Raw genomic sequence first — 20,042 nt, 5'->3', positions numbered from 1 at the left:
GCCTTAAGCTGTGAAAGGTACTGGGTTTTGGATGCAGTAAGATGACATTAATGTTGGCTACTACACCTGTCAAAGACTTCAGTTTTTAGCCACAGTTGTACCAATACATGCACAATTTATGCAGAATCTCGACACTCCCAATTATGAGTGCTTCAGACTGAAGCTGAGTTCTCTCGTAAGACATACGAATTATGAGGTAAGCTTCATAGCTGTGCCAGATTTCTTCTTTTCTGAGAATACAAAAGAATGCAGCAGCTGATGAAGGATTTGACTGACCATGTTCTAAAAGCTTCCTGAAAGCACTGGGTTGAATTTTCTTTGCACCTACAAGGGTCCAAAGTGACAGTTGATCAAGCCAGATAAGATTAAAAGTCTACAAGTACTCAACTGTCAGTGTTCAGGAAAACTTAAGTTCTAAATCAGTGGGTTTTCAGGATATGTGGCCTTGAAATCTCTCTGCACCAGGGCTGAGTGAGGTGACAACAAGTAATATTGAAGCCAGTTCACAAAGCTTTACTTTTTCTGCAAAAAGCACAGCTGAAGTAGCCTCTCCCAGTCCCTTCAGATATGAGGAAGGGAACCAAGAGGATGTATTCTATTCTCTCTCAGGCAGGTACATGGGAAAACCTGGTAGACTTTTGAAGGGGAAGACTGGAGAAAATATTCCAAATCCCAAATCTTTCCTCTTTGTAATTGTGCAGTATGTCTGTATGAAGACCCCAAAGATTGTGCATTTGATGGGACTGTGAATACTCTGAGAATGATAACATACTGTCTAAATTTTGAAAATTATTTTACAAGCTGGAAGGCCATTTAAGATAGCAGCAGTGAGTTAATCACAAGACCTGAAAAACTGTCGGTTCACTGCATTGCAAAATGCAGTGAGGTTCCAAGAAAAAAGAACTGTCCCCCTTGCTGTCTTTTCAGTGTGTGTCTGAGAAAGGAAAAATTGTGAGTTATTCATAGATATAGTGGGTAGAAACCCAGAATTAAACAAAGTAAGTTTAAATTAAGAAAAGAAAAAAATAGAGCAAAACAAACTTGCAGCTTCCAGCTCAAGCAGGAGACAGGAATAGCTGGGGCAGTTGCTTTGAGCTGCTTCTTGGGGGCAAGGAATTTAAGCTCACTATGTTTCTTTCTTTAAATAGTAATGCTCAGAATATGAATTGTTGCTTAAAAAGTTATTTCCCTGCTTATATAATACAAATACACTTCAAAGGTATTATGTGACACCTAAGAGACAGTTTTGGTTCAGGAAGATGGCCATTTTATTTTCCTCTTTACTATAGCTACATTTCCTTCTTTTTACCCTTTGTGTTTGCTAGAATAAGCTTGCAGGACTCTATGTGTCTGTAATATTAAGAGTGGTGAATCTGAAAAACTTGAAGTACATTATCTCTCTAGAAATAACAGATCATTGTACAATTCAGGAAGAGTTTGATCTGAGCAACTGTGATGTGTCTCCTGAGAAGATTACAAGTATATGGTTGAGAGCTGATAAAGGCAGGACCGGGTTATAAGGGGAACGCTTTGCAAGAAACACCACCCTTCTGGAAAGCAATCAACAATTCATGAATGACCCCCCCCAAATTAATAAAAAGACTTACTCTGTTGTCTTTTTTTGTCAGAAGAGAGGAGCCATCAACTCTTGTCCCTTCTCTCCCCCATCACGAGAAAGAGAGTAGGGGGACTTTCAGCAGCTGCTGTGCATCCTCTGTTACTACCTAGCATGTGCTCTGTGCTTAGCACAATCCAGCAAGATGAAAAGGAAACCTATATTACACTGGTCTTCTCCAGATCTCCAGGATATTGGGCCCCTAAGCAAACTGGGCAGAGAAATTTAATGATTATAAAGGACAAAAAAACTTATATATGACATACTTGGGGATAATATTAAGGTTTTTCCTTAGAAAAGAAAATGAAAGCCCTTTATCAAATGTACTTTTCCTGTCTCATCTCTGTAATGAAAATAATGATTCTGCATATATCTTGGAAGTACATAGAAGTTACATGATAGATTTTACTTGCAGGATTTAAAATAAATCATGGTCTGGTATTTTGTGGGGGACTCAAGGATTACTGTCTCCGTCAGCAGTTATGGCTTTAGGATGGAAAAATAACAGGAGAGATGAGGCTGAGGAACAGTTTTAAAATGTCTTGTGGTTGTATTAGTTGGTTCGGTTAAGATAATTAATTGATTGTTGTTTCTCTCTCCTCTCCCCAACCTTCTTGTTTTTCTTCTTCTCCCTTTCCATGTCTGTCCTCCTCTCCTCCCCACCCACCCTTATTTTTTTCTTCCTTTTTTGCTCCTCTGATTGGCAACCTCTTCTTTGCTCTGTCTGTATGGCACAGAAGCGGGGTGCCAATGAGAGGTGCTGCAGGAGCAGTCTCGCGGTGTGGGAGCTCCAAGAGCAGTGCTCCCACACCACGGGACCACTTGGTCACTGGTGGGACTGTCCCAGACAATCCAGGACAATTGTAAGCTATGCTGTGTGTTACATAGGAATTGTGCTTCCTTTCAGAAAAGGGCTAAGTTTTGAACTGGGACCATTTTAACTGGCAAAGAATTGATATGATAAGATGTAAAACAAGCTTGCGTGAAGACTCTATTTATGTTACTAATACGAAAGGCAAAGATATATTTGCATTTTGCATTCTACTAACCGCTAACATATATCCTATGTTTGCAGCTTTCATTTAGTTTGGTTTGCATGACTCTACATAAACTGAAAACTCTTGTAATATACCTGGTGATGGGAAACCATTTAAAGCAGGTCGAATGTGTAGAAAACAAAAAGCAGCATTAGCATGTTTGTCTAGTTTTCTGTTTTCTTAACATACTGGCTTGTCTCACTCTGTAAGTTACCTGTCTCGGAGCCTGTTCTCAGTTGTGTTATTATGCATCATTTGTAATCATATGTTCTGATAAAGATGAGAAGTTAAAGAAGGTTAAGAAGCTGGATTTTGTCTCTTCAAATATTATTCTTTTGATTATTTATTTCTTTACAGCAACATGAGCTGAATTATATAATCTTTCAAAATAGCCCCCACAAGTGGCGAGTACAAGCCTTTGTACCATAAACTGAATTATTAGACATATGGTTACACAATTTGTTCATGCACTATTACATGCACACTTCTGTGGGTGCAGTGTAAAAGCTTTGAATGTGAATCTGTGTTGTATTTATGTGTAGGTAGGAGCTACTCAAAACGTATCTGGAAAAACACATCTCTGGGTTGGAGAAAATAACTTTAGGGTTATTTCAGCAGAAACCTACTGTTTGAGTAGCATCCTTTTTACTTTCTCAACAGCATTATGTCAAGTTAATGCATCCTAAATGTATTTGGCAGCATGCTGGTTTCATCACATTTGTCCCCAAGGCTTGAACACATTGTGACTGGTATTTTTACAGTCCCTGCCAACCTACTGAACTCAGAGTCAATCTCGCTTCTGCCACAGGTCAGCACAAAGCTGGCCCAAAGGTCTTTTTCATTTCTGTGACACTTAGTGGGTGTGGAATTGAGGGATGCCAGTACTGTCACAATGAACAATGTGTTACCAACATTTCTGTCTCTGAACTTGAGTGCTCTCTGCACTGAGGTTGATGTGAAATATTCAGCTTTTTTTGAGGGTTGTTCTGTAGGTTTAGTCCAGGAAGGATTGAAAAAGCATTGTTTCTAATACGTTTTGTTATGCAGGGGAAGGATGTTATTTTATCTGCCTATTATGTTTTACCTCCAGCCCAAAAGTTCTCTGTATACTACTGCTTGAATATTTTTATTTACACAGTAAGCACAGCTTCAAAACATGTCAGAGTTTATGTAGGGAATAACAAAACAAATGGAAAATACTTTTCCTCTCAAACATGATCACAAATCCCAAGAGAAACCTAAGGAAAGAGAGAGACCTTCCAGAATATGCTAAAGTTGGGTTGATTCTGCTGCCTTGGTAGTATATGGAGAGAGTTCTCCTGAAGTCTCATTACCTGAGGTGCTCAAAGACAGAAATTTAGGTTTTGCCTAAAGCATGTTACATTGTGTTCCTTGAAGCTGGTTTTGGCAAACAAGGCTGAGGGATCTTCCAGACAGCCCTGTCTGTCCAGTGTATTATGTATGACGGATCTCTCTGCAATAAGGCCAGCCTATTTACAATAGTTGTTTAGATCAACAGCTTTACAAGGTGTTTAGAACAATGAAATTGTTAAAAAATAAAAGCCTTCAGATTTCATTCAGAACTGATTACCCTTCTTACTAATTTGCTTTTCTGCTTGTTTCACATTTGGAGGTTGAACTAGAATGACATGTGAATGCAATGACTAGCTTCCCTTACAAGATATGAAAATGGCAGCTATCACCACTATATGTTCTGCAATACCTTTTGTGTTTTTTGTTTTTTTTTTTTAAAGAGTGCATCAGCATACATGTGAAGTCATAAATATTGTAACCATGCTAAGGCTTTTTCAGTGTTATGCTTTTAAAAACTAGTTTAGATTACAATTGATGTTTCCCTTTAGTTTTGTTTCAGCTTTGCTTTGATCCACTGTATTAGGGAGTAGGATATTTTCATACTGAATACTATTCTTTTTTGTTGTCTGTGTTATCTACAAAATATAAAGAAAAAGTAACAGCAGGAAAAATTGTATGTAAAACTCCTATGTATGTTGAGATGCGAAAATCACAGAGTTTAGAATTCACAAAATCTCTTAATCACTTCTTAAAGCTCTGGGACTTTTGCAGCAGTTTTAGGGCACTTTGGATTCCCCTTCCTGTCAACTAGTGGAAGCGTACTTTAAAGAGCTGCTTTTGCATATTTTTTTTAAAATGGAGAGTGTATTTTTTTAAATCTTGGAAGGTTTTGTTCTGTTGCCCAAACAAACCTACCAGTAGTGGATCATCTTAGCTCTCTTTGAACCTTGCTTTCTCTTCTTGGGAGCAGTCCCACTCATTTTTATTTTTGTGTAGCAAAAATATGCTCTCCAGTTAGCAGCCATCTAAATGCACGTGTTAGTCTCCCCTTTGGACTCTCTTCAGCTTCTTCTGTAGCCATTTCTGCTGGGCTCAGACAGTCACCTTCTCGGTGTCAGGACATTTTTGTCCATCTGTCCCTGCTCCAAACCTCATTGTTTGTCACTTTCATGCAATGCTGTTTCTGAAGATCCAATTCTGTTCCCATTGGCCTCAGAATAGAATATTACTGTTCTCGCCAATTTATTACTGATGCAGACAGTGTCTTTCATCAGAGAGAATTATGCCATGTGCTCTAAAAACATGAGCTAGTTATCCCTGTCCCATAAAATTTATCATAACAATTTTTGGTCTGCTTTTTCTGTCTTTTATTTTCTGTCTAAATAGATCAAACTCCCCCCCGCCCCTTCCTTTGGCCCTGTTCTCTAAGATTGCATCTCTCTTCTCCCTCAAGGCCCCCCACTCTTCCAAAACCCTATTCCTTCTTTCCCCTGCCCAGCTTTCACTATGTTCGTCTGTTATTCTCTGTCCCGGTGCTGCCTGTTCACCCCACCTGTGATTTAGGCTCCTCTTCCTACTCATCTGTCTTGGTCATTTCAGATAGCCTTCTTGCTTAGGTGAGAGCGAATGAATTGTCACTTGCACCTTTTTACAGTTCTGCATGAAGAAAGTGGGTGAGATTTTGTCAGTTTAAATCTGGAGTTAGCTCACTGATTTATAACTGTGCACACTTGTGTAAGCATATCATCAAGATAAAGTTAGTAACAGAAATTTTATTTGCTATATTCACAGTATCTAAAGAACTGAAAGCCCTCTAATGTCTGACTGTGTCTTATCTTTCCTGGAACTCATTCATCCCATAACGTAATATAAGCACATTTGTTGTAAATTACTGGAAAGAAACCGTTAATGCTTGTATTATGTTTTAACTTGCTTTCCTTTGGAGGCAGGGAATTGTCAAGTAAGTACTAACAACACAGAGCACAGAAAAAGCATAGATTGCTGTGAATGTACAATGCAGATTGCATAGGTCAAAAAGGGTAAATATATGTAATTTGCTACAGTGCAAATTTCTTGTCTTGACGCTGCCATCTTATGTATCAAAATAAACTAGGTGTAGTCATAGACTTGTTAAAAATAAAATGACTTCTTAAAATGTTAAAAACTTGATGCTGCTTTACATTTGCTTTATTAAAATGAAAATAAGGCAACGAATGCATACATGTGTGTATATATACATGTACATGTATATATGAATGCACACAACATTTGTATTTGTGTGTACTGTGAATAGATATATATAAAAGTATATGTGTGGATGTGTATGTTTCCAAATTAAATCTCATGCTTACTGTCTAGTGATTATCTATCATGTCATAGTCAGTGTTCTCTTGCTTTCATAAAAAATTTTGGCTTGCTCTTGTCATAAACTTTAACTGATATTCCTAGATAAAGAGATGTAAAGACAATCCATTTTAAAATTACACTAAAACAGAAAAAAGAGCAAGAAGCATACAAGAAAATGATTTATTATTTTTGTAAGTGCTGATTCAAAGGCCCCGGTGAATCTGGGCTGAAATGGCTTTTGCTGTTTTAGCATCGCATAACGATTTTATTTTGTAAGAGAATTAAGTTTTGTAATAATTTCCTCCACCCCTTCTCTACTGGTGACTGCACTGCTATTCGGTCCAATTATCACTGATGGTTATATAACATGACTTGATTGACCACTTCCAGAGAAAATAAAGGTACTTGTTTCCCTGTGAACAAAAAAGTACAAGCTGTCCCTGTAAGTAAGTTGGCCTACCAATGAACAATTATGAGGCTAAATTGCAGGCTGAACCAGGATAGAAAACAAGCATCCATTGTATGAAGTTCTCAACAGCGCTTATGAGACTGTTAAGTTTCTACCAGTTTCCATCCCTGTCATGCACCTGAAAATAAACAAAACACTTGGAATCACGTTCTCCTTCAGTATAAAGTGTGCAGGGAGCATGGATGTAGCTTCCTTTTTTTCCTCTGTCCTGTAGGATCTTTAGTTCAGAGTATACCCAGGGATGCCAGGGTATGATGTTTCCGAATTTGTAGACTGGTGCACTCTTTAATTTCTGTTTTAGTTCTTGCTGGCATGCTTGAATAGCATGTTTTGTGCCACAAAGGAATGACTGATCGACTTTAAAAATGCTTGTGCATGAATAAAGTGGTCAGAAGTACACCTAAACTGTATTAAGTTTCTTACTTGGCTTTGTTTGCTGCTTACAAGGGGATCAAGGTAACTCTCTCACTCTTTTAATGTCACAAGATCACTTGCTAATGTACTTTGCTAGTACTTAGTGAGTTTGCTTGTTTGCTTGAGAAGTGGGTTAGTTTGTTTACCTCCAGCTTTGTTCTGTCTTTTTTAGAGCTCAGCTTTTCATGCTACTTACTCCTGCAATAAGTATTCTAGCTGTGTAGCAATAAGTGTTCTAGCTGTGCGTTTTGTCAGTTGTTGCCTTTGATACCTTCCATAAAAAATACAATTCCAGAAAAAGCAGCTCCCTCTAAGCAAAAGGGATTTCATGCTTCTGCAATTAATTTTTGCAAAATGAGAATTAATCGTAGTTAGAGTATAAGGACAAGAACAATCTAATTTTCACAGCATATATAATGTATATCAAGTTTGCACCTTTTTGAAATCTTAAACTGTGGAAATGCTTTCCAAATTTGAGTGTTTATAAATAAATTGAGGCTAGGCATTTTGGTTTTTTACTTACAGAACCCACTGCTGTTTAGCCCTGTCTCCAGAATCTGCAATTGGAGTTTAAAGGCATGCAGTGGGGTGGTTTTTGTATTATTAACAGCAACTATCAAGTGATGTTTTGGAGCAAGCATTTAACCGTAATATCTGTTTTTATTCTTTCGCCATCACCACTTCTACCCCAACCTTCTAGCAAGACCTATTTTCTAAGTAAAAGATGATCAAACGTGACAAAGAATCTAGGCCAGGTTTCTATGGGCTAATTTCTCCAGTAATCCAGTGCAATTTTTATGGCTCTGTTCTGCTGTTGACAGGGTTAGAATTAGCCCTCATGAATTTCTGTTAACAGAAAAAAGAATCATTATGCTTCAATTAACACAATGGTCACCTAAAGTGGAGCCTGTGCAGCAGGCATTTGATTTTGTAAGGTCATGAACTTCTAGAGACTGAGCTCCCTCTACTCCTCTTAGGTTTGTGCCTCTTCTTTTTTCCTTGGAAGGATCAAGTCAAATAGTAGCAGTAAAGGTTATCTGTCTTTAAAGACCATTTGGACAAATCAAATTTTGTTTCAGCCTGCATTCTAAGTTTGTCTTTTTAGCTACTTTTAACAACAGTAATTATATAAAAATGCTTTGCTGGCCTTAGTGTCTGTTAAATTCACACAGACGAATGACTTGTACATTTTAAAATGTAATCATTTTATCTCTAATATGATTTTGAGAAGATTTTATTAAAGCCTTGTCAAGGTTTTGTGGTGGAGTTTCTCAGAAGCAGCAAGGTTGGTGAAAGGTCAACTGCAAGCTGTAGAAAATCTTTTAGATCATTTCTAAAAGCAGCGATTTACTATCATTTAGTATTCAAGGATTTTCCCATGAATTTAAATCATTACGATTTAAGAAAATAAAATCGATGTACAGTGGTCTGTTCTACCACTCACCTGCAAAATCTATATCAGTGTTATTTCTGCTCTTTCCATCAAAAAAGCTAAGCTTTAAGCTCATATAGTTGCAATTGGGCATTTCCTGTTCACATACAAAACATATGCTATGGTTTTGAAGGGTTTATTTTGCTTTCAAACATATTGTCTTCTTTTTTAAATGTTTGTTTCAGGCCACCAGTTAGCAGAGCTGCTCCTCAACCTGAAAAACTGCAAAAGAACAATATCAACAAAAAAAAGAAACTGGTTGAGGTCAGACTTAATACTTTTTCATTTACGTTAGAAGAAATAAGTGGTGGGTGAAATTTGTCCCTATTTCAAGGGCACCTAAAGTCATGTATAGGTAGAAGAGAAAGAAATTTCTAGAAAGTGCTTTCAGCTCTGGTGACAAACACCAGAAGATGTAATAGACAGCAACCTCTGTCAGAAAGAACCTCAGATTCAGGGTGTTAAAGCTTACCTATAATAGTAAATCTCTCCAAACCCAAAATTTGTCTCTTAATTTGAAGGGCAGGTAGAGCCAAAGTGTATGTGCACTCACAGCAGAACCCACATTCGCTACCTAACCCCAAGGGAAATACAGTCAGAAACTGCACTTTCACACACAAAAAATCATGTGCAGAATTTTGAATGATGAAATTTGCTCATTTACTTTGGAACAAACCCTTTTCCCCAAACTGTAGGCCCCCCCGAACAAGTCTCTTGAATTTCCACATAATATGCTGAACTAGGAATATTCTGTGATCTGTGTGGATAATTTGCAACAATTGCTTGGTCTGTCAATGTCATTCAAATTGTTCCTGATACCCTATATAGCTATTAAACTGTGACGGGAAGATTAATAAAATTGGACCTTTTTTGTAAATTGTATATATTTTTGAATGGAAATTTACAGAAACAAAACATTTACAGCCGGCTGAATTATTAAAGAAATAATAATATAATTGCAGTGCCTTAGTTGACTGATTAGAGCATTGTAGATAGTCTGTGAGAATGTCATGCCTCAGTAAAGTAGCAGAAGACCAGGGATAACTGATTAATTATTGTTTAATTATTGTATAGCCTCTACAAGATATTTGTAGCTTGTGTAATTACTTTTGAACTGTGCTTATGTGATCCAAACTCTGTAATCTCCTTGTTTCTTCTTTCGTTTCACTCTTATTCTTTCTTTTTGTTTTACTTGACCAGGAGCTGGCTTTAGACCATGTTTTTGGATACAGAGGATTTGATTGTCGCAACAACCTCCATTACCTAAATGATGGTGCTGATATTATTTTCCACACAGCTGCAGCAGGCATAGTTCAAAATCTTTCTACTGGTAATTCAACTTGAAACAACACTTTGAGATAAAAAATGTTGTACTAGTAAAATATTTCTGATTGAAAGTCTTAACACTTTAACATTCCTGTAACTTTCTCACATTTTGCACCTTGATAAATAACGCAAAAAAATTTAGATGGCTATTACATCAGATTGACAATTTCCCCTGTTCAGATAATCCTGTAAAGCCATCCTGTTCCTTTCAGCAGGCATGAGATTCTGCTAGGAAGTGTAATAAAAACCTGTTCTATTTCTGCAGTTGTGCCTTGATAAAATCCCCGCTGAAGATGCAGGAATGGCTTTCTCAGAGGAGAGAGCCTGGGTTATGAAACAGCTAGTACCCCCAAAAACATTAGGAGCAGTAACATCCATTGTTTCATTTTGAGTTGTTTTAGCAAGGTCATACTCCAGGGAAGGGTACATTTTGATGCAATACAGCATGAGCAAGTTGCTCTTTGGAAAGGGTAGAAATATTCCCTGCTTTTTGGGTGATGAAAAGGAGGAAAACCAACAAAAATTTGTCTGGCCTTCCTAAGCTGTAGCACCAGCATCTCCATATTCTTCATATATCTCAAGAAACAAAGATAAGAATTAAAGGAATTTTGGCTTTATTTTATCCCCCCTTGGTGCCACAGTGAACCAAAGGGTCGCAGCGGCGTGCTCAGCAGCTCTGCTGCCGAGAAGGGGCAGAGGCAGGAAAGCTGTCACATCTGGTGACCTTTGGGTACTCCAGTCCTCACTCAGCCTCTGACCTGTGGAGCTGGGAAGCATGGTCCCATCTGTTCTTTTGGGGCCCTTTCCCTTGGGAGGATATTGCAAATCATAAACTTCACAGGGCTTTGCTCTCCGCTTTGCCTCCCACTGACTGCTTCAATTTACTGGGAAACCTGGGCCCTGCATTGGCTAGTTTTGCCTTTTCATGCAGTTACAGGAGGTTACAGGATGATTCTTGGGCTGATTCCAGGTTCCATGGACAGACCTAGTTTACCAAATATTGCTTTTTTATATATATGTGTTAATGGTTATATTCAGAGTGCATTTGGTAATGGTGCCTGGGAATGAGAGCGGCGCAGCTGTCGACATAGTTATTGCCCTACCCCCATCCATCCCCTGGAGAGTACAGCATGAGTGTAGCAACACGCTGCTTGAATGTTCTTTGCTTCAGAGGTGGTTCTTTCTTCGATACTGGTGTGAATAAAAACATGTTTGAATTTTATTAGGTAGTCAGAGTTTCTACCTGGAGCACACTGATGACATTCTCTGCCTAACTGTGAATCAGCACCCAAAGTACAAAAATATTGTGGCTACCAGCCAGATCGGTAGGTGACTCTCTGTATAATAAAGTTTTACTCAAACATTTTCAGGGCACTGATTTATTTTGGGCTTTTCTGTGTAGGAATTTTACCAGGACATGCTGGTGTTGCTGTCCTCAAATTTATTTACTTGATTTTTTAAGAGGTAATCAAGCTTCAGGTTTTTCTTATGATTTCAGTTTCATGTCTGATTGTGAGTTGTTGGATTTTAGAGTTAATTGTAGTATAATCATATTCCAGAAAGCAAGCTTTGATAAATTGCACCAAATCATCTCATTAATCTGTAATCATAAGATTTATAGAATTCCCTCTTTCCTTCCTGTATCCAAGGCACTTGTTTAGCAGTAAAATGCTTAGCAGTGAAAATACGTAATGAAAATTTCCTATGCAGAAGTACAAAAGCTATATGGAAAAGGAAAGAAATAGAGTGAAATCTCAGCAGAAGTTATGACACATGTAGTGGGCATGTTGTGAAACTATATGTGTTTATTATTTGCATGGAGAGTCCTGTTAGATTCCCTAGGACCTTTCGCAGGAGTCAACATTGTATAGGAAATGCAGGTTCATTTGCCCCAAGCCTTGAGAAGGATTTGTTGCCTTTCACTTAAACCAGCTTAATACTAGAATAGTTAACTTTATGAAAAAGAATGGACTCATTCTAATTCATATCAATCTGGAAGGAGACTCAAGTCCAAAACTTCTGTAATAAGTAACATAACAGGGGCAGAAAAATTGTAGTAGATGAAGACCTTGACAAATTATCTTTGCCACCTGTACTGAGTGCTGTTATTCAATTTGAATGTTGAGTAAACACAAAAATCTGTACATGTTGTCAGAGCTGCAGTTCAAAATACTGATTTCTATGATACAGAAAATGTGACTGTTAAAGGCCCTTTTTCTAGTCTGTCAAAAAGAGCCCATGACATCAGTGTTTCTGAGTTTGGTTGATATTCTGTATAACTACAGATTCATTTCACTTTTAAATTTAATAATTTTTAAAAACTGCATGTCTTTAGCATTTCTTTTAAATACCATTTTTAAAAATCAGAAGTACTAAATATTGTTGCAATATTTGTGTATAAAAAAACAATATACCCAAAAAAGTTCAACAATATTCCTGCTTATTTGTTTTGTTGATTTAATCCATATCCATTTTCAAATTTTTAATTTTTTTTTTTCCTTCTGGTGCTGATGCTGGCACTTCAGCATTAGAAACATGACTTATTTCACCTATTGTTTTCCCTTGGTGCTTCCTCATTTGCCATTGCTCTCACAATGCAGGTGATATGACAGAATTTCCAGGTAAGGCTGATTCGTTTGTGAATTGTAGTCAGCAGAGTTATGTAAAAGTTTCATGTTACCTCGTTGTATCTGTGTGAATCACGGATACAAGTGAAACATCTGCAGACAATTTCTTTTGCATGAGGTTCTTCATAAATGTTATGTTGTTCTTTTAGAATTTGTCTTACTTCATGAAATACAATGATTTCCCCCTGTGTTTCGCAAGCTATTATGGTTTTTTTATTTTTGAGTAGTGTTAACCTTAAAACAAAACCCCACAACTTATAAGTGTCTGTTTAGGTTAAATGTTCTTGAAAAATGCCTGTTTTGCACTGAAGCATTCCAGATGCTGAATTAATTCTCTTATATAATATATCTTTTTGCACATAGGTACAACTCCCACAATTCATATATGGGATGCTATGAGTAAGCAAACAATTTCAATGCTGCGTTGCTTCCACACCAAAGGGGTCAACTATGTTAACTTCAGTGCAACGGGCAAACTTCTGGTTTCAGTGGGAGTTGATCCAGAACATACTATCACAGTGTGGAGGTGGCAAGAAGGTAACTCAGGAAAAATCGTGTTCTTTCAGCCTAACAGAACTGTGTACAATTATTTGCTTTTCCTTTCAAGTCTTTGGAATAGATTTGTGTTCTTACTCTGAGTATCATGGCTCCCTAAGTCATAAAACCAGTTAGAGATGGCAAAGTGCTAGAAAATATGCATAAGAAAGTAAGTTTTAAACTTCTATTATAAGTAGAAGTAAGTTAAGGAAAGAATGTTTAATATAAAATTCCATGAAATTAAGGGAAGTATTTTCTTTTTCTTCTTAAAATACTTGAACTTGAAATTCTATGCTGTAGATAGGCCTTTGGGAAGTCATTTCCAGAAAAGAATTATCATCTTCAGAAATGATGGGGAGGAGAGGAAAAGTGTCTCAGCTCATTAGATGTGTCCCTGTGCATTTCACCAGATGGTAACTCATTGATGATATTCAAAATTTCTGTGGTGGTGTTTCACTGACCGAGAAGACAAATCATGCTATGAAGGCCTAAATCCGCATTCCCTAAAATGGTCAGATGCAATGGAATAAGCAGGGACCTTACAGGTTGCATGAATTAAGATGTTTGATACACCAAATAATGTTGGGATTTGCTTAGCTTTCAGCATCTGGGACACAGTTCTCTAATACAATACCAGGTCAATTTATTTTATAAAAATTGTATCGGAGCTTAATTTTGCAGGTAAATTTAACTTTATTTTTATCCTTTCCTAATTAAAACAGGGGCTAAAGTTGCTAGCAGGGGAGGACACCTGGAGAGGATATTCGTTGTAGAGTTCCGCCCAGATTCAGACACTCAGTTTGTGTCTGTTGGGGTAAAACACATGAAGTTCTGGACATTAGCTGGCAGTGCTTTGCTTTATAAGAAAGGAGTCATTGGTTCCATGGAAGATGCCAAAATGCAAACCATGCTTTCTGTTGCCTTCGGAGCAGTGAGTTCAAATTACTTGCTACAGAATTTTGTAATACATTTTTATTAAAACTGCAAGTGTCAATTTCCTTTGTTGAAATCCAGTGCAGTGTGGACAGTGCAAGACCATGGAGCTCTTGCTTATTTGTTAAACTTTTAATTTGAAACTTGTACGCCTTTAGATCCTCATGTAAGTTTTCTAAACAGGGTTGGGTTTCTCTGTTAGCAAACATTTTTCATTAATGTCTGTGCATACCTACAGCATCAGCTGCCAAGGCTTTTATTTTTTTTACTTTGCTAGTTATTTAGCACTTCACTGATTAACTTAGAAAAATGCAATATTGTTATTCTGTGTATAGGCTCTGCAACCTTTTTTTCTACTAACATTATTTGGTATGACATATGCTAGTGATCCAACTAATGGTGACAGTACATAGTACTCTCCAGTATGATCATTAAGGAACCATAGCACTGTACTTTAGACTTCATAGTTAAGGAAAGCAATACATATTAACAGTGAAAAAGCAGCGTTACCATGATACTAAGGTCTGAAATAGCTTCTGCTTCATCCAGAAAGCCCATAGAAATTACCTTTGCAAACGTTAAGCATAAATTATACAAATCACCAATTCAAAGAAACCCCTTGCTCCTAATTATCCACCCTGGAGAATAGTACTAATGTGTGAAATGTGAGTGTATAAAATTCAGCTCCCAAATCCTCATCCTTGTGCCCAAACAAGTGACACTGTTGTAAAAAATTGCCTAATACTAAACATTTCTATTCCAATGGCATTACTGCAGTACAAAATACAAGTAATGTAATGGACACTAAAGACCCCAAAAGTGATTTTAGAAAAGAAGCAGAATGTAATATTAGAAAGAACAAATTGCTTGTCTGTATTTTCCAAGTAGAAACAGCCCGACAGACATTTTATTTTCTAAAATAATAAAACTAATGTCCTGCAAGGGGGACCTTCAAAACCAGCAGATGAAGTTTACTCGATTAGAATACATCATTCATTCAGGATGGTTTTTTCTTCCTCAAGTATGTGTCATTGAATCCCACTGGAGGTAGGAGTCCATGGCACAGGAGCATGAGTAGGTTGCTCTTAATAGAGTAGGGGCTGTGCACATACCCTCTGCTTCTTCATGCATCCATGAACCTCACTTGTTTTCATCCAGGTCCATCTAATGCCAAAGTCAAATTGTCATGCTGGGATACAGCCACACTACCTTTCCACCATTTGAAACAAAAATTTATTCTGGAGCTTCTATCCCCCAGATACTTCGACAGACAACCATTTCTGTTTACTGCAGAACATAAGACGTTCCTCTGAACCCCTATCAAAAGGGTTCCCTTACAATTTTTCCTGATGCCTGTTATTTCAGAGTCAGTGGACTTCAAGGTCACACAATCTTTAGTTCTTTAGCCAATCTTTTCTATTTAACAGAGCACGCTCCAAAAGAGCGTTTGCAATGCAGAATACTTGCTACTTTTCCCCATTCCTCAGGGAGTCCCAGACCTCGGACCAGTTTGCTCCATGGGGCAAGTTTCATGGCTTTTATGAGAAATTATGCCATTGCTGTGGTGCATAAAGTAGGTAACAGGTTGAGTTAGTTCTGCATTTAAGTTTATACACTTTATTTTCAACATCTTGAAGATACTGCTTGCCAGTCACCTATACGAGATTCTCACTGATATATACTCAAAGAAGAAAGAAACATCACTGAGAATTCAGTAGTGGTAACCTGTCAGCCATCTCGCCAGCAGGTGATACGACATAGCACATGCATAGTAAAAGAAGTATGTGCATCTGAAAGATCTCAAGATGAGGTGAATGTACCCTACTCATATGATTTATAACATCTCAAAGAAACACCATTAGAGTGCAGTCATTAAACTCATTCTCTCGATGCAGATGGTTTTAATTCCTACATTCATTGCATAGTTGACTTTTCTCAGGAAATTCAGTAGCTAAAAGAATTTTAATTCAAGCTGAACAAAAATGCTAAGGTATTTATTATATCGGAGATCGTTGCTATTTGTTGCAGAATAACCTTACATTTACTGGTGCCATAAATGGAGATGTCTACGTCTGGAAGGATCATTTTCTGATTAGACTTGTGGCAAAAGCTCACACAGGGCCAGTGTTCACAATGTACACGACTCTTCGAGATGGACTCATTGTTACAGGAGGGAAGGAGAGACCGTAAGACATACAATCTTCCTAAACTGCACAACTTTTCTCTCTCTCATATCACTTTTTTATTTTATTTCTCCAATACCCTAGACATACACAATGCTTCCCAGAGATAAATGGTATCTGTACTGTAGCAGTTTCAATCTAAATTTTACATAACATGCCCAGGTGTCTTAGTAAGTAAAGAACTAATAAGTAGGACACTCAAGGGTCACAATAATGCATGTTATGGGCAAAGGACATACTGAACCTTGAATTAGCAATTGATACGAACACCTGTATAAGCTCCTTGTTGCCTGAGCTCCTGCCAGCCTGGCATAAGTGGGTTTGTCTCAATTTTTTAATTCTGTCAAACTACAGACAACCTCTCCAGGTGGAGACTCTGTGATTAGTAAATTCTTTGATTTACTAGAAGTAACATATTTGCCAAGCTTATCTTGGTGACAGAAATTTGAGATTAAGCGACAAGAGAACAATTTGTTTTTTACAAATTAGGCATGATACTGTTTAAAACATGGAGTGTGATAGCATTTAAATTTTTATCAGTTACTTTCCATTGCACAATAGTGAGGTGTCTTTACATACAAGAGAAGGTGATTCAATGTATGTTTTATTATTTAATCAGAAAAATACTGATGGGATTTACACATGGGATTTGTTGTAGCCTATGCAGGAGACATCTGAGTAACACAACACACTTCTTTTCAGCACTAAAGAAGGGGGAGCTGTAAAGCTATGGGATCAAGAGATGAAACGGTGCCGAGCATTTCAGCTTGAGACAGGTCAGCTCATTGAGTGCGTGCGCTCCGTCTGCAGAGGAAAAGTAAGTGAGCTGATGTGGCAGACATTACCCTTTGGCACACATTGCTGCATGTTGTTCTTGATGGAGGTTGGATGGGAGACACAGGGGAGAAGACTTTTGTAAAAAGTTATGGGAGGAGGCTTTGTCTCCCTACCCAGTGATGTTTCCTTACTTGTCTTCCTGAGCTCACTGATGGGCTTTAAACTGCATGAGGATTGCATTTCTGATGCTTAGTGCCTGCCTTTCCTCTACAGTCAGCAAGGAGAGCGAAAGGTCTTTGGGACAGCACTAAGTGTAGGAACATATTTCACCAGGGTAGGACCTTGTCTCCTGCCTTTCTTTTTGCACGACAAAAGGAACTTAGGTACCTGCTTTACAAGGTTTGCTTCCTGTAAAATGTAGGCACAGCTTAGGTGCTTCAGTTAGGCAGGATGGATCCTAGCTTTTTTTTTTTTCCTTTTTCAAGTCACAAATAAAACAAGTTGCCACTGAGAATTACTGATTGACTTTAAGTTTTGGTAAAGTGGAAAGCAATAGAAATAACTGAGCAATTTGACGTGCTAAAGTCACTCTTGCATATGTTTAAATTGTACTTCTGAAAGTTGTGAAAGGAGTGTGTGATGATGCAGGGGTCTTACTTCATATGATGGGTAGCTGTCCAACCTAACGCTTCATTAAATGCTCTCTATTTAACTTCGTATATCAAGTCTCAGGAATTCGACATGCTCTTTGATAACACCACCACTGAGGAATGTTGGTTTATATTTCTAATGAAGTCACCATTAACCAATTCCAAATGGTATCTATTTATGCTTTTTCCAAGTATTTGCCAAGGAAGCTCTTGCAGTTTAGACGATGACAGTATGGCTAGAGTAGACACAAGATGCTCTTAAACAGCCTAACTGAGCCTAAAACCCTGTTTTGCCTTTTTTTATTATTGCCCAAATATTATATTTATTTACCTCGGAAGTATGAGAATCATGCTTTGCCAACTTGTCTGTAAACACTTTGATCTGAATTAAAATCCTTTAATGGTAAGATGGAAATCCACTGCAGTCACTCAACAGTAACACCAGAATATGATCTCGAGATGTGAAAGTGTCAACGTTTTAGTCTCCTGGTTTTAAGACGCTTCATGAACAAGCAGTATAAATCGGAATGAGTTATCACAGGTATTTCTGCAATACATTGGTACTTTACTGCTATTGGTATATTCTTTCTGTTATACTGACAACCTATCTCCCATTCTTTTTTTTGGCTACAAATAGGGGAAAATTTTAGTGGGAACAAAAGATGGAGAAATCCTTGAAGTAGGAGAAAAAAATGCTGCTTCAAACTTGTTGATCGATTGTCACATGGAAGGGGAAATTTGGGGCTTAGCAACCCACCCCTCAAAAGACATATTTATCTCTGCAAGTAACGATGGAACAGCAAGAATCTGGGACCTGTGTGACAAAGTGAGTATCACTAAAAGTGTATGATTAAAAATGATCATTTTATACAACCATGCATTTTTCCAATTGTACAATGTGCCAGCTACGTATGCACCTTCAAGCAGCCATGTAAAGAGAACAGTGTTTCTCTTCTGTTTTGGTGCGGTTCTTTTTTTTTCCTGCTATGTGGTGATGTGAAAAAGTAAGTCCTTTGTGAGGTAGCATGCTGCTCTTTCCAAAAGCAAGCAGTTTGCAGAGAAATGCAGTTATTTAAAAGCATTCATACCAATGGAGTGCCTTTTGTTGCGTATTGCTTATTTTGATCTAAAAGTATGGGCTGGTGTGTATTGAGGAAGCATTTTAATTCCCTGCTGACAGACTGGGTGACACAGGTTGTCCTGTCACTGACTAATACACAGACCCTGACAATAAGCCTGCCTCACTTGCAAGCAAGGCTCCCTCCTTTTTAGAGCCCTTCTTTAGAACCGAACATGTTGCATATGTGTAGTTCAGGATTTTTTTTCCAAGTCAAATTGCCTAACAACAGTTTTTAAAAATAACAAATAAATAAAACATTTAAAAAAAATAACAGAAAGGTTTCTGCTTATGCTAGCCTACATAAACCTTTTCAAAAGGTAGTTACCTGAGCTAGCAGGGATAACTTTTAATACGGAAAATGAATATATTATGCAGTCAAATAAGTGAAAATGCAAGAGCATTCTAGTATATTTTCACATAGCAAATCAAATGGAAAAAACCTACCCTGATCAGCAGTTGTAGAAGCTATCAAAATCACCTTTCAACCAAAATAGGAAATTTCAGCCTTTTCTGCTAAATAGTATTCTTTCTGGTGTAAAACTTGAAGTCACCCTGCAACAAGATAGATGCACACACGAAACTCCCATCTGAATTACATCTATATTTTGAAGTCTGTTTTGTGACATATGCCTGGTGGGATGTGATTTTTTTATGTGAAATTTCAGATTTATTTTTAGAGGAAACTATAGACAATTTGTTTTTAATAAGTGACTTTTACACTTTGTGTTTGGAAGTTTTCCATTTGCTTGGTAGTTTGCTCCAGGGGCGTATGAGCCTATTGCTTTTGTTAATACAGAAACTGCTGAACAAAGTGAATCTAGGTCATCCAGCAAGATGTGCTGCATATAGTCCTGATGGTGAAATGGTTGCGATTGGCATGAAGAATGGAGAATTTGTTATTTTACTTGTAAACAGCCTTAAGGTCTGGGGCAAAAAGCGAGACAGGAAGTCTGCAATTCAGGATATCAGGTATGTCAGAAATTTCAACTGAAGTTCTCTAAATATGCAGCCCTTACTCAAGAAAAAGTCCATCAAGTTCCAAGCTGATTTCCAGGTTTGTTGTAACTCCATATTTGTTGAAACCTGCATGAAATCGTGAAGTGCGTTTACTAGCTGACTGGTGGCTTTACACATACCTAAAGCTTATATTTATGTATACCTAAAGCTTATATGTCTTAGCACACACTTCCCCCCCCCTCACCCCCCCCAATTAATTCAGTTATATCCACTTGAGTATAGCCAGTAATTTGTACACTGTGGAG

At 37.6% G+C, this 20,042-nt stretch overlaps 1 protein-coding gene across 2 annotated transcripts in view; it reads left to right on the top strand.

Moving 5' to 3' along the window:
- Positions 1 to 20,042, top strand: part of EML6 (echinoderm microtubule associated protein like 6) — a 125,470-nt gene that overhangs the window by 100,533 nt on the left and 4,895 nt on the right. The window contains exons 28-39 of one of the 2 annotated variants that reach the window (XM_010574872.1): positions 5,912 to 5,926; positions 7,229 to 7,237; positions 8,813 to 8,891; positions 9,828 to 9,957; positions 11,180 to 11,282; positions 11,615 to 11,631; positions 12,944 to 13,117; positions 13,840 to 14,048; positions 16,079 to 16,236; positions 16,936 to 17,050; positions 18,298 to 18,486; positions 19,577 to 19,749. In XM_010574872.1, coding sequence (XP_010573174.1) covers positions 5,912 to 5,926; positions 7,229 to 7,237; positions 8,813 to 8,891; positions 9,828 to 9,957; positions 11,180 to 11,282; positions 11,615 to 11,631; positions 12,944 to 13,117; positions 13,840 to 14,048; positions 16,079 to 16,236; positions 16,936 to 17,050; positions 18,298 to 18,486; positions 19,577 to 19,749 — 1,371 coding nt within the window. The remainder of the gene's footprint in view (positions 1 to 5,911; positions 5,927 to 7,228; positions 7,238 to 8,812; positions 8,892 to 9,827; positions 9,958 to 11,179; positions 11,283 to 11,614; positions 11,632 to 12,943; positions 13,118 to 13,839; positions 14,049 to 16,078; positions 16,237 to 16,935; positions 17,051 to 18,297; positions 18,487 to 19,576; positions 19,750 to 20,042) is intronic. The other variant, XM_010574871.1, reaches the window with a different exon arrangement.

Source organism: Haliaeetus leucocephalus, unplaced genomic scaffold (assembly GCF_000737465.1).
Source record: "Haliaeetus leucocephalus isolate CR32 unplaced genomic scaffold, Haliaeetus_leucocephalus-4.0 Scaffold450, whole genome shotgun sequence".
NCBI classification, from domain to species: Eukaryota; Metazoa; Chordata; class Aves; order Accipitriformes; family Accipitridae; genus Haliaeetus; species Haliaeetus leucocephalus.
The sequence above is the reverse complement of the archived record's forward strand: the minus strand, read 5'-3'. Positions and strand labels throughout refer to the sequence as shown.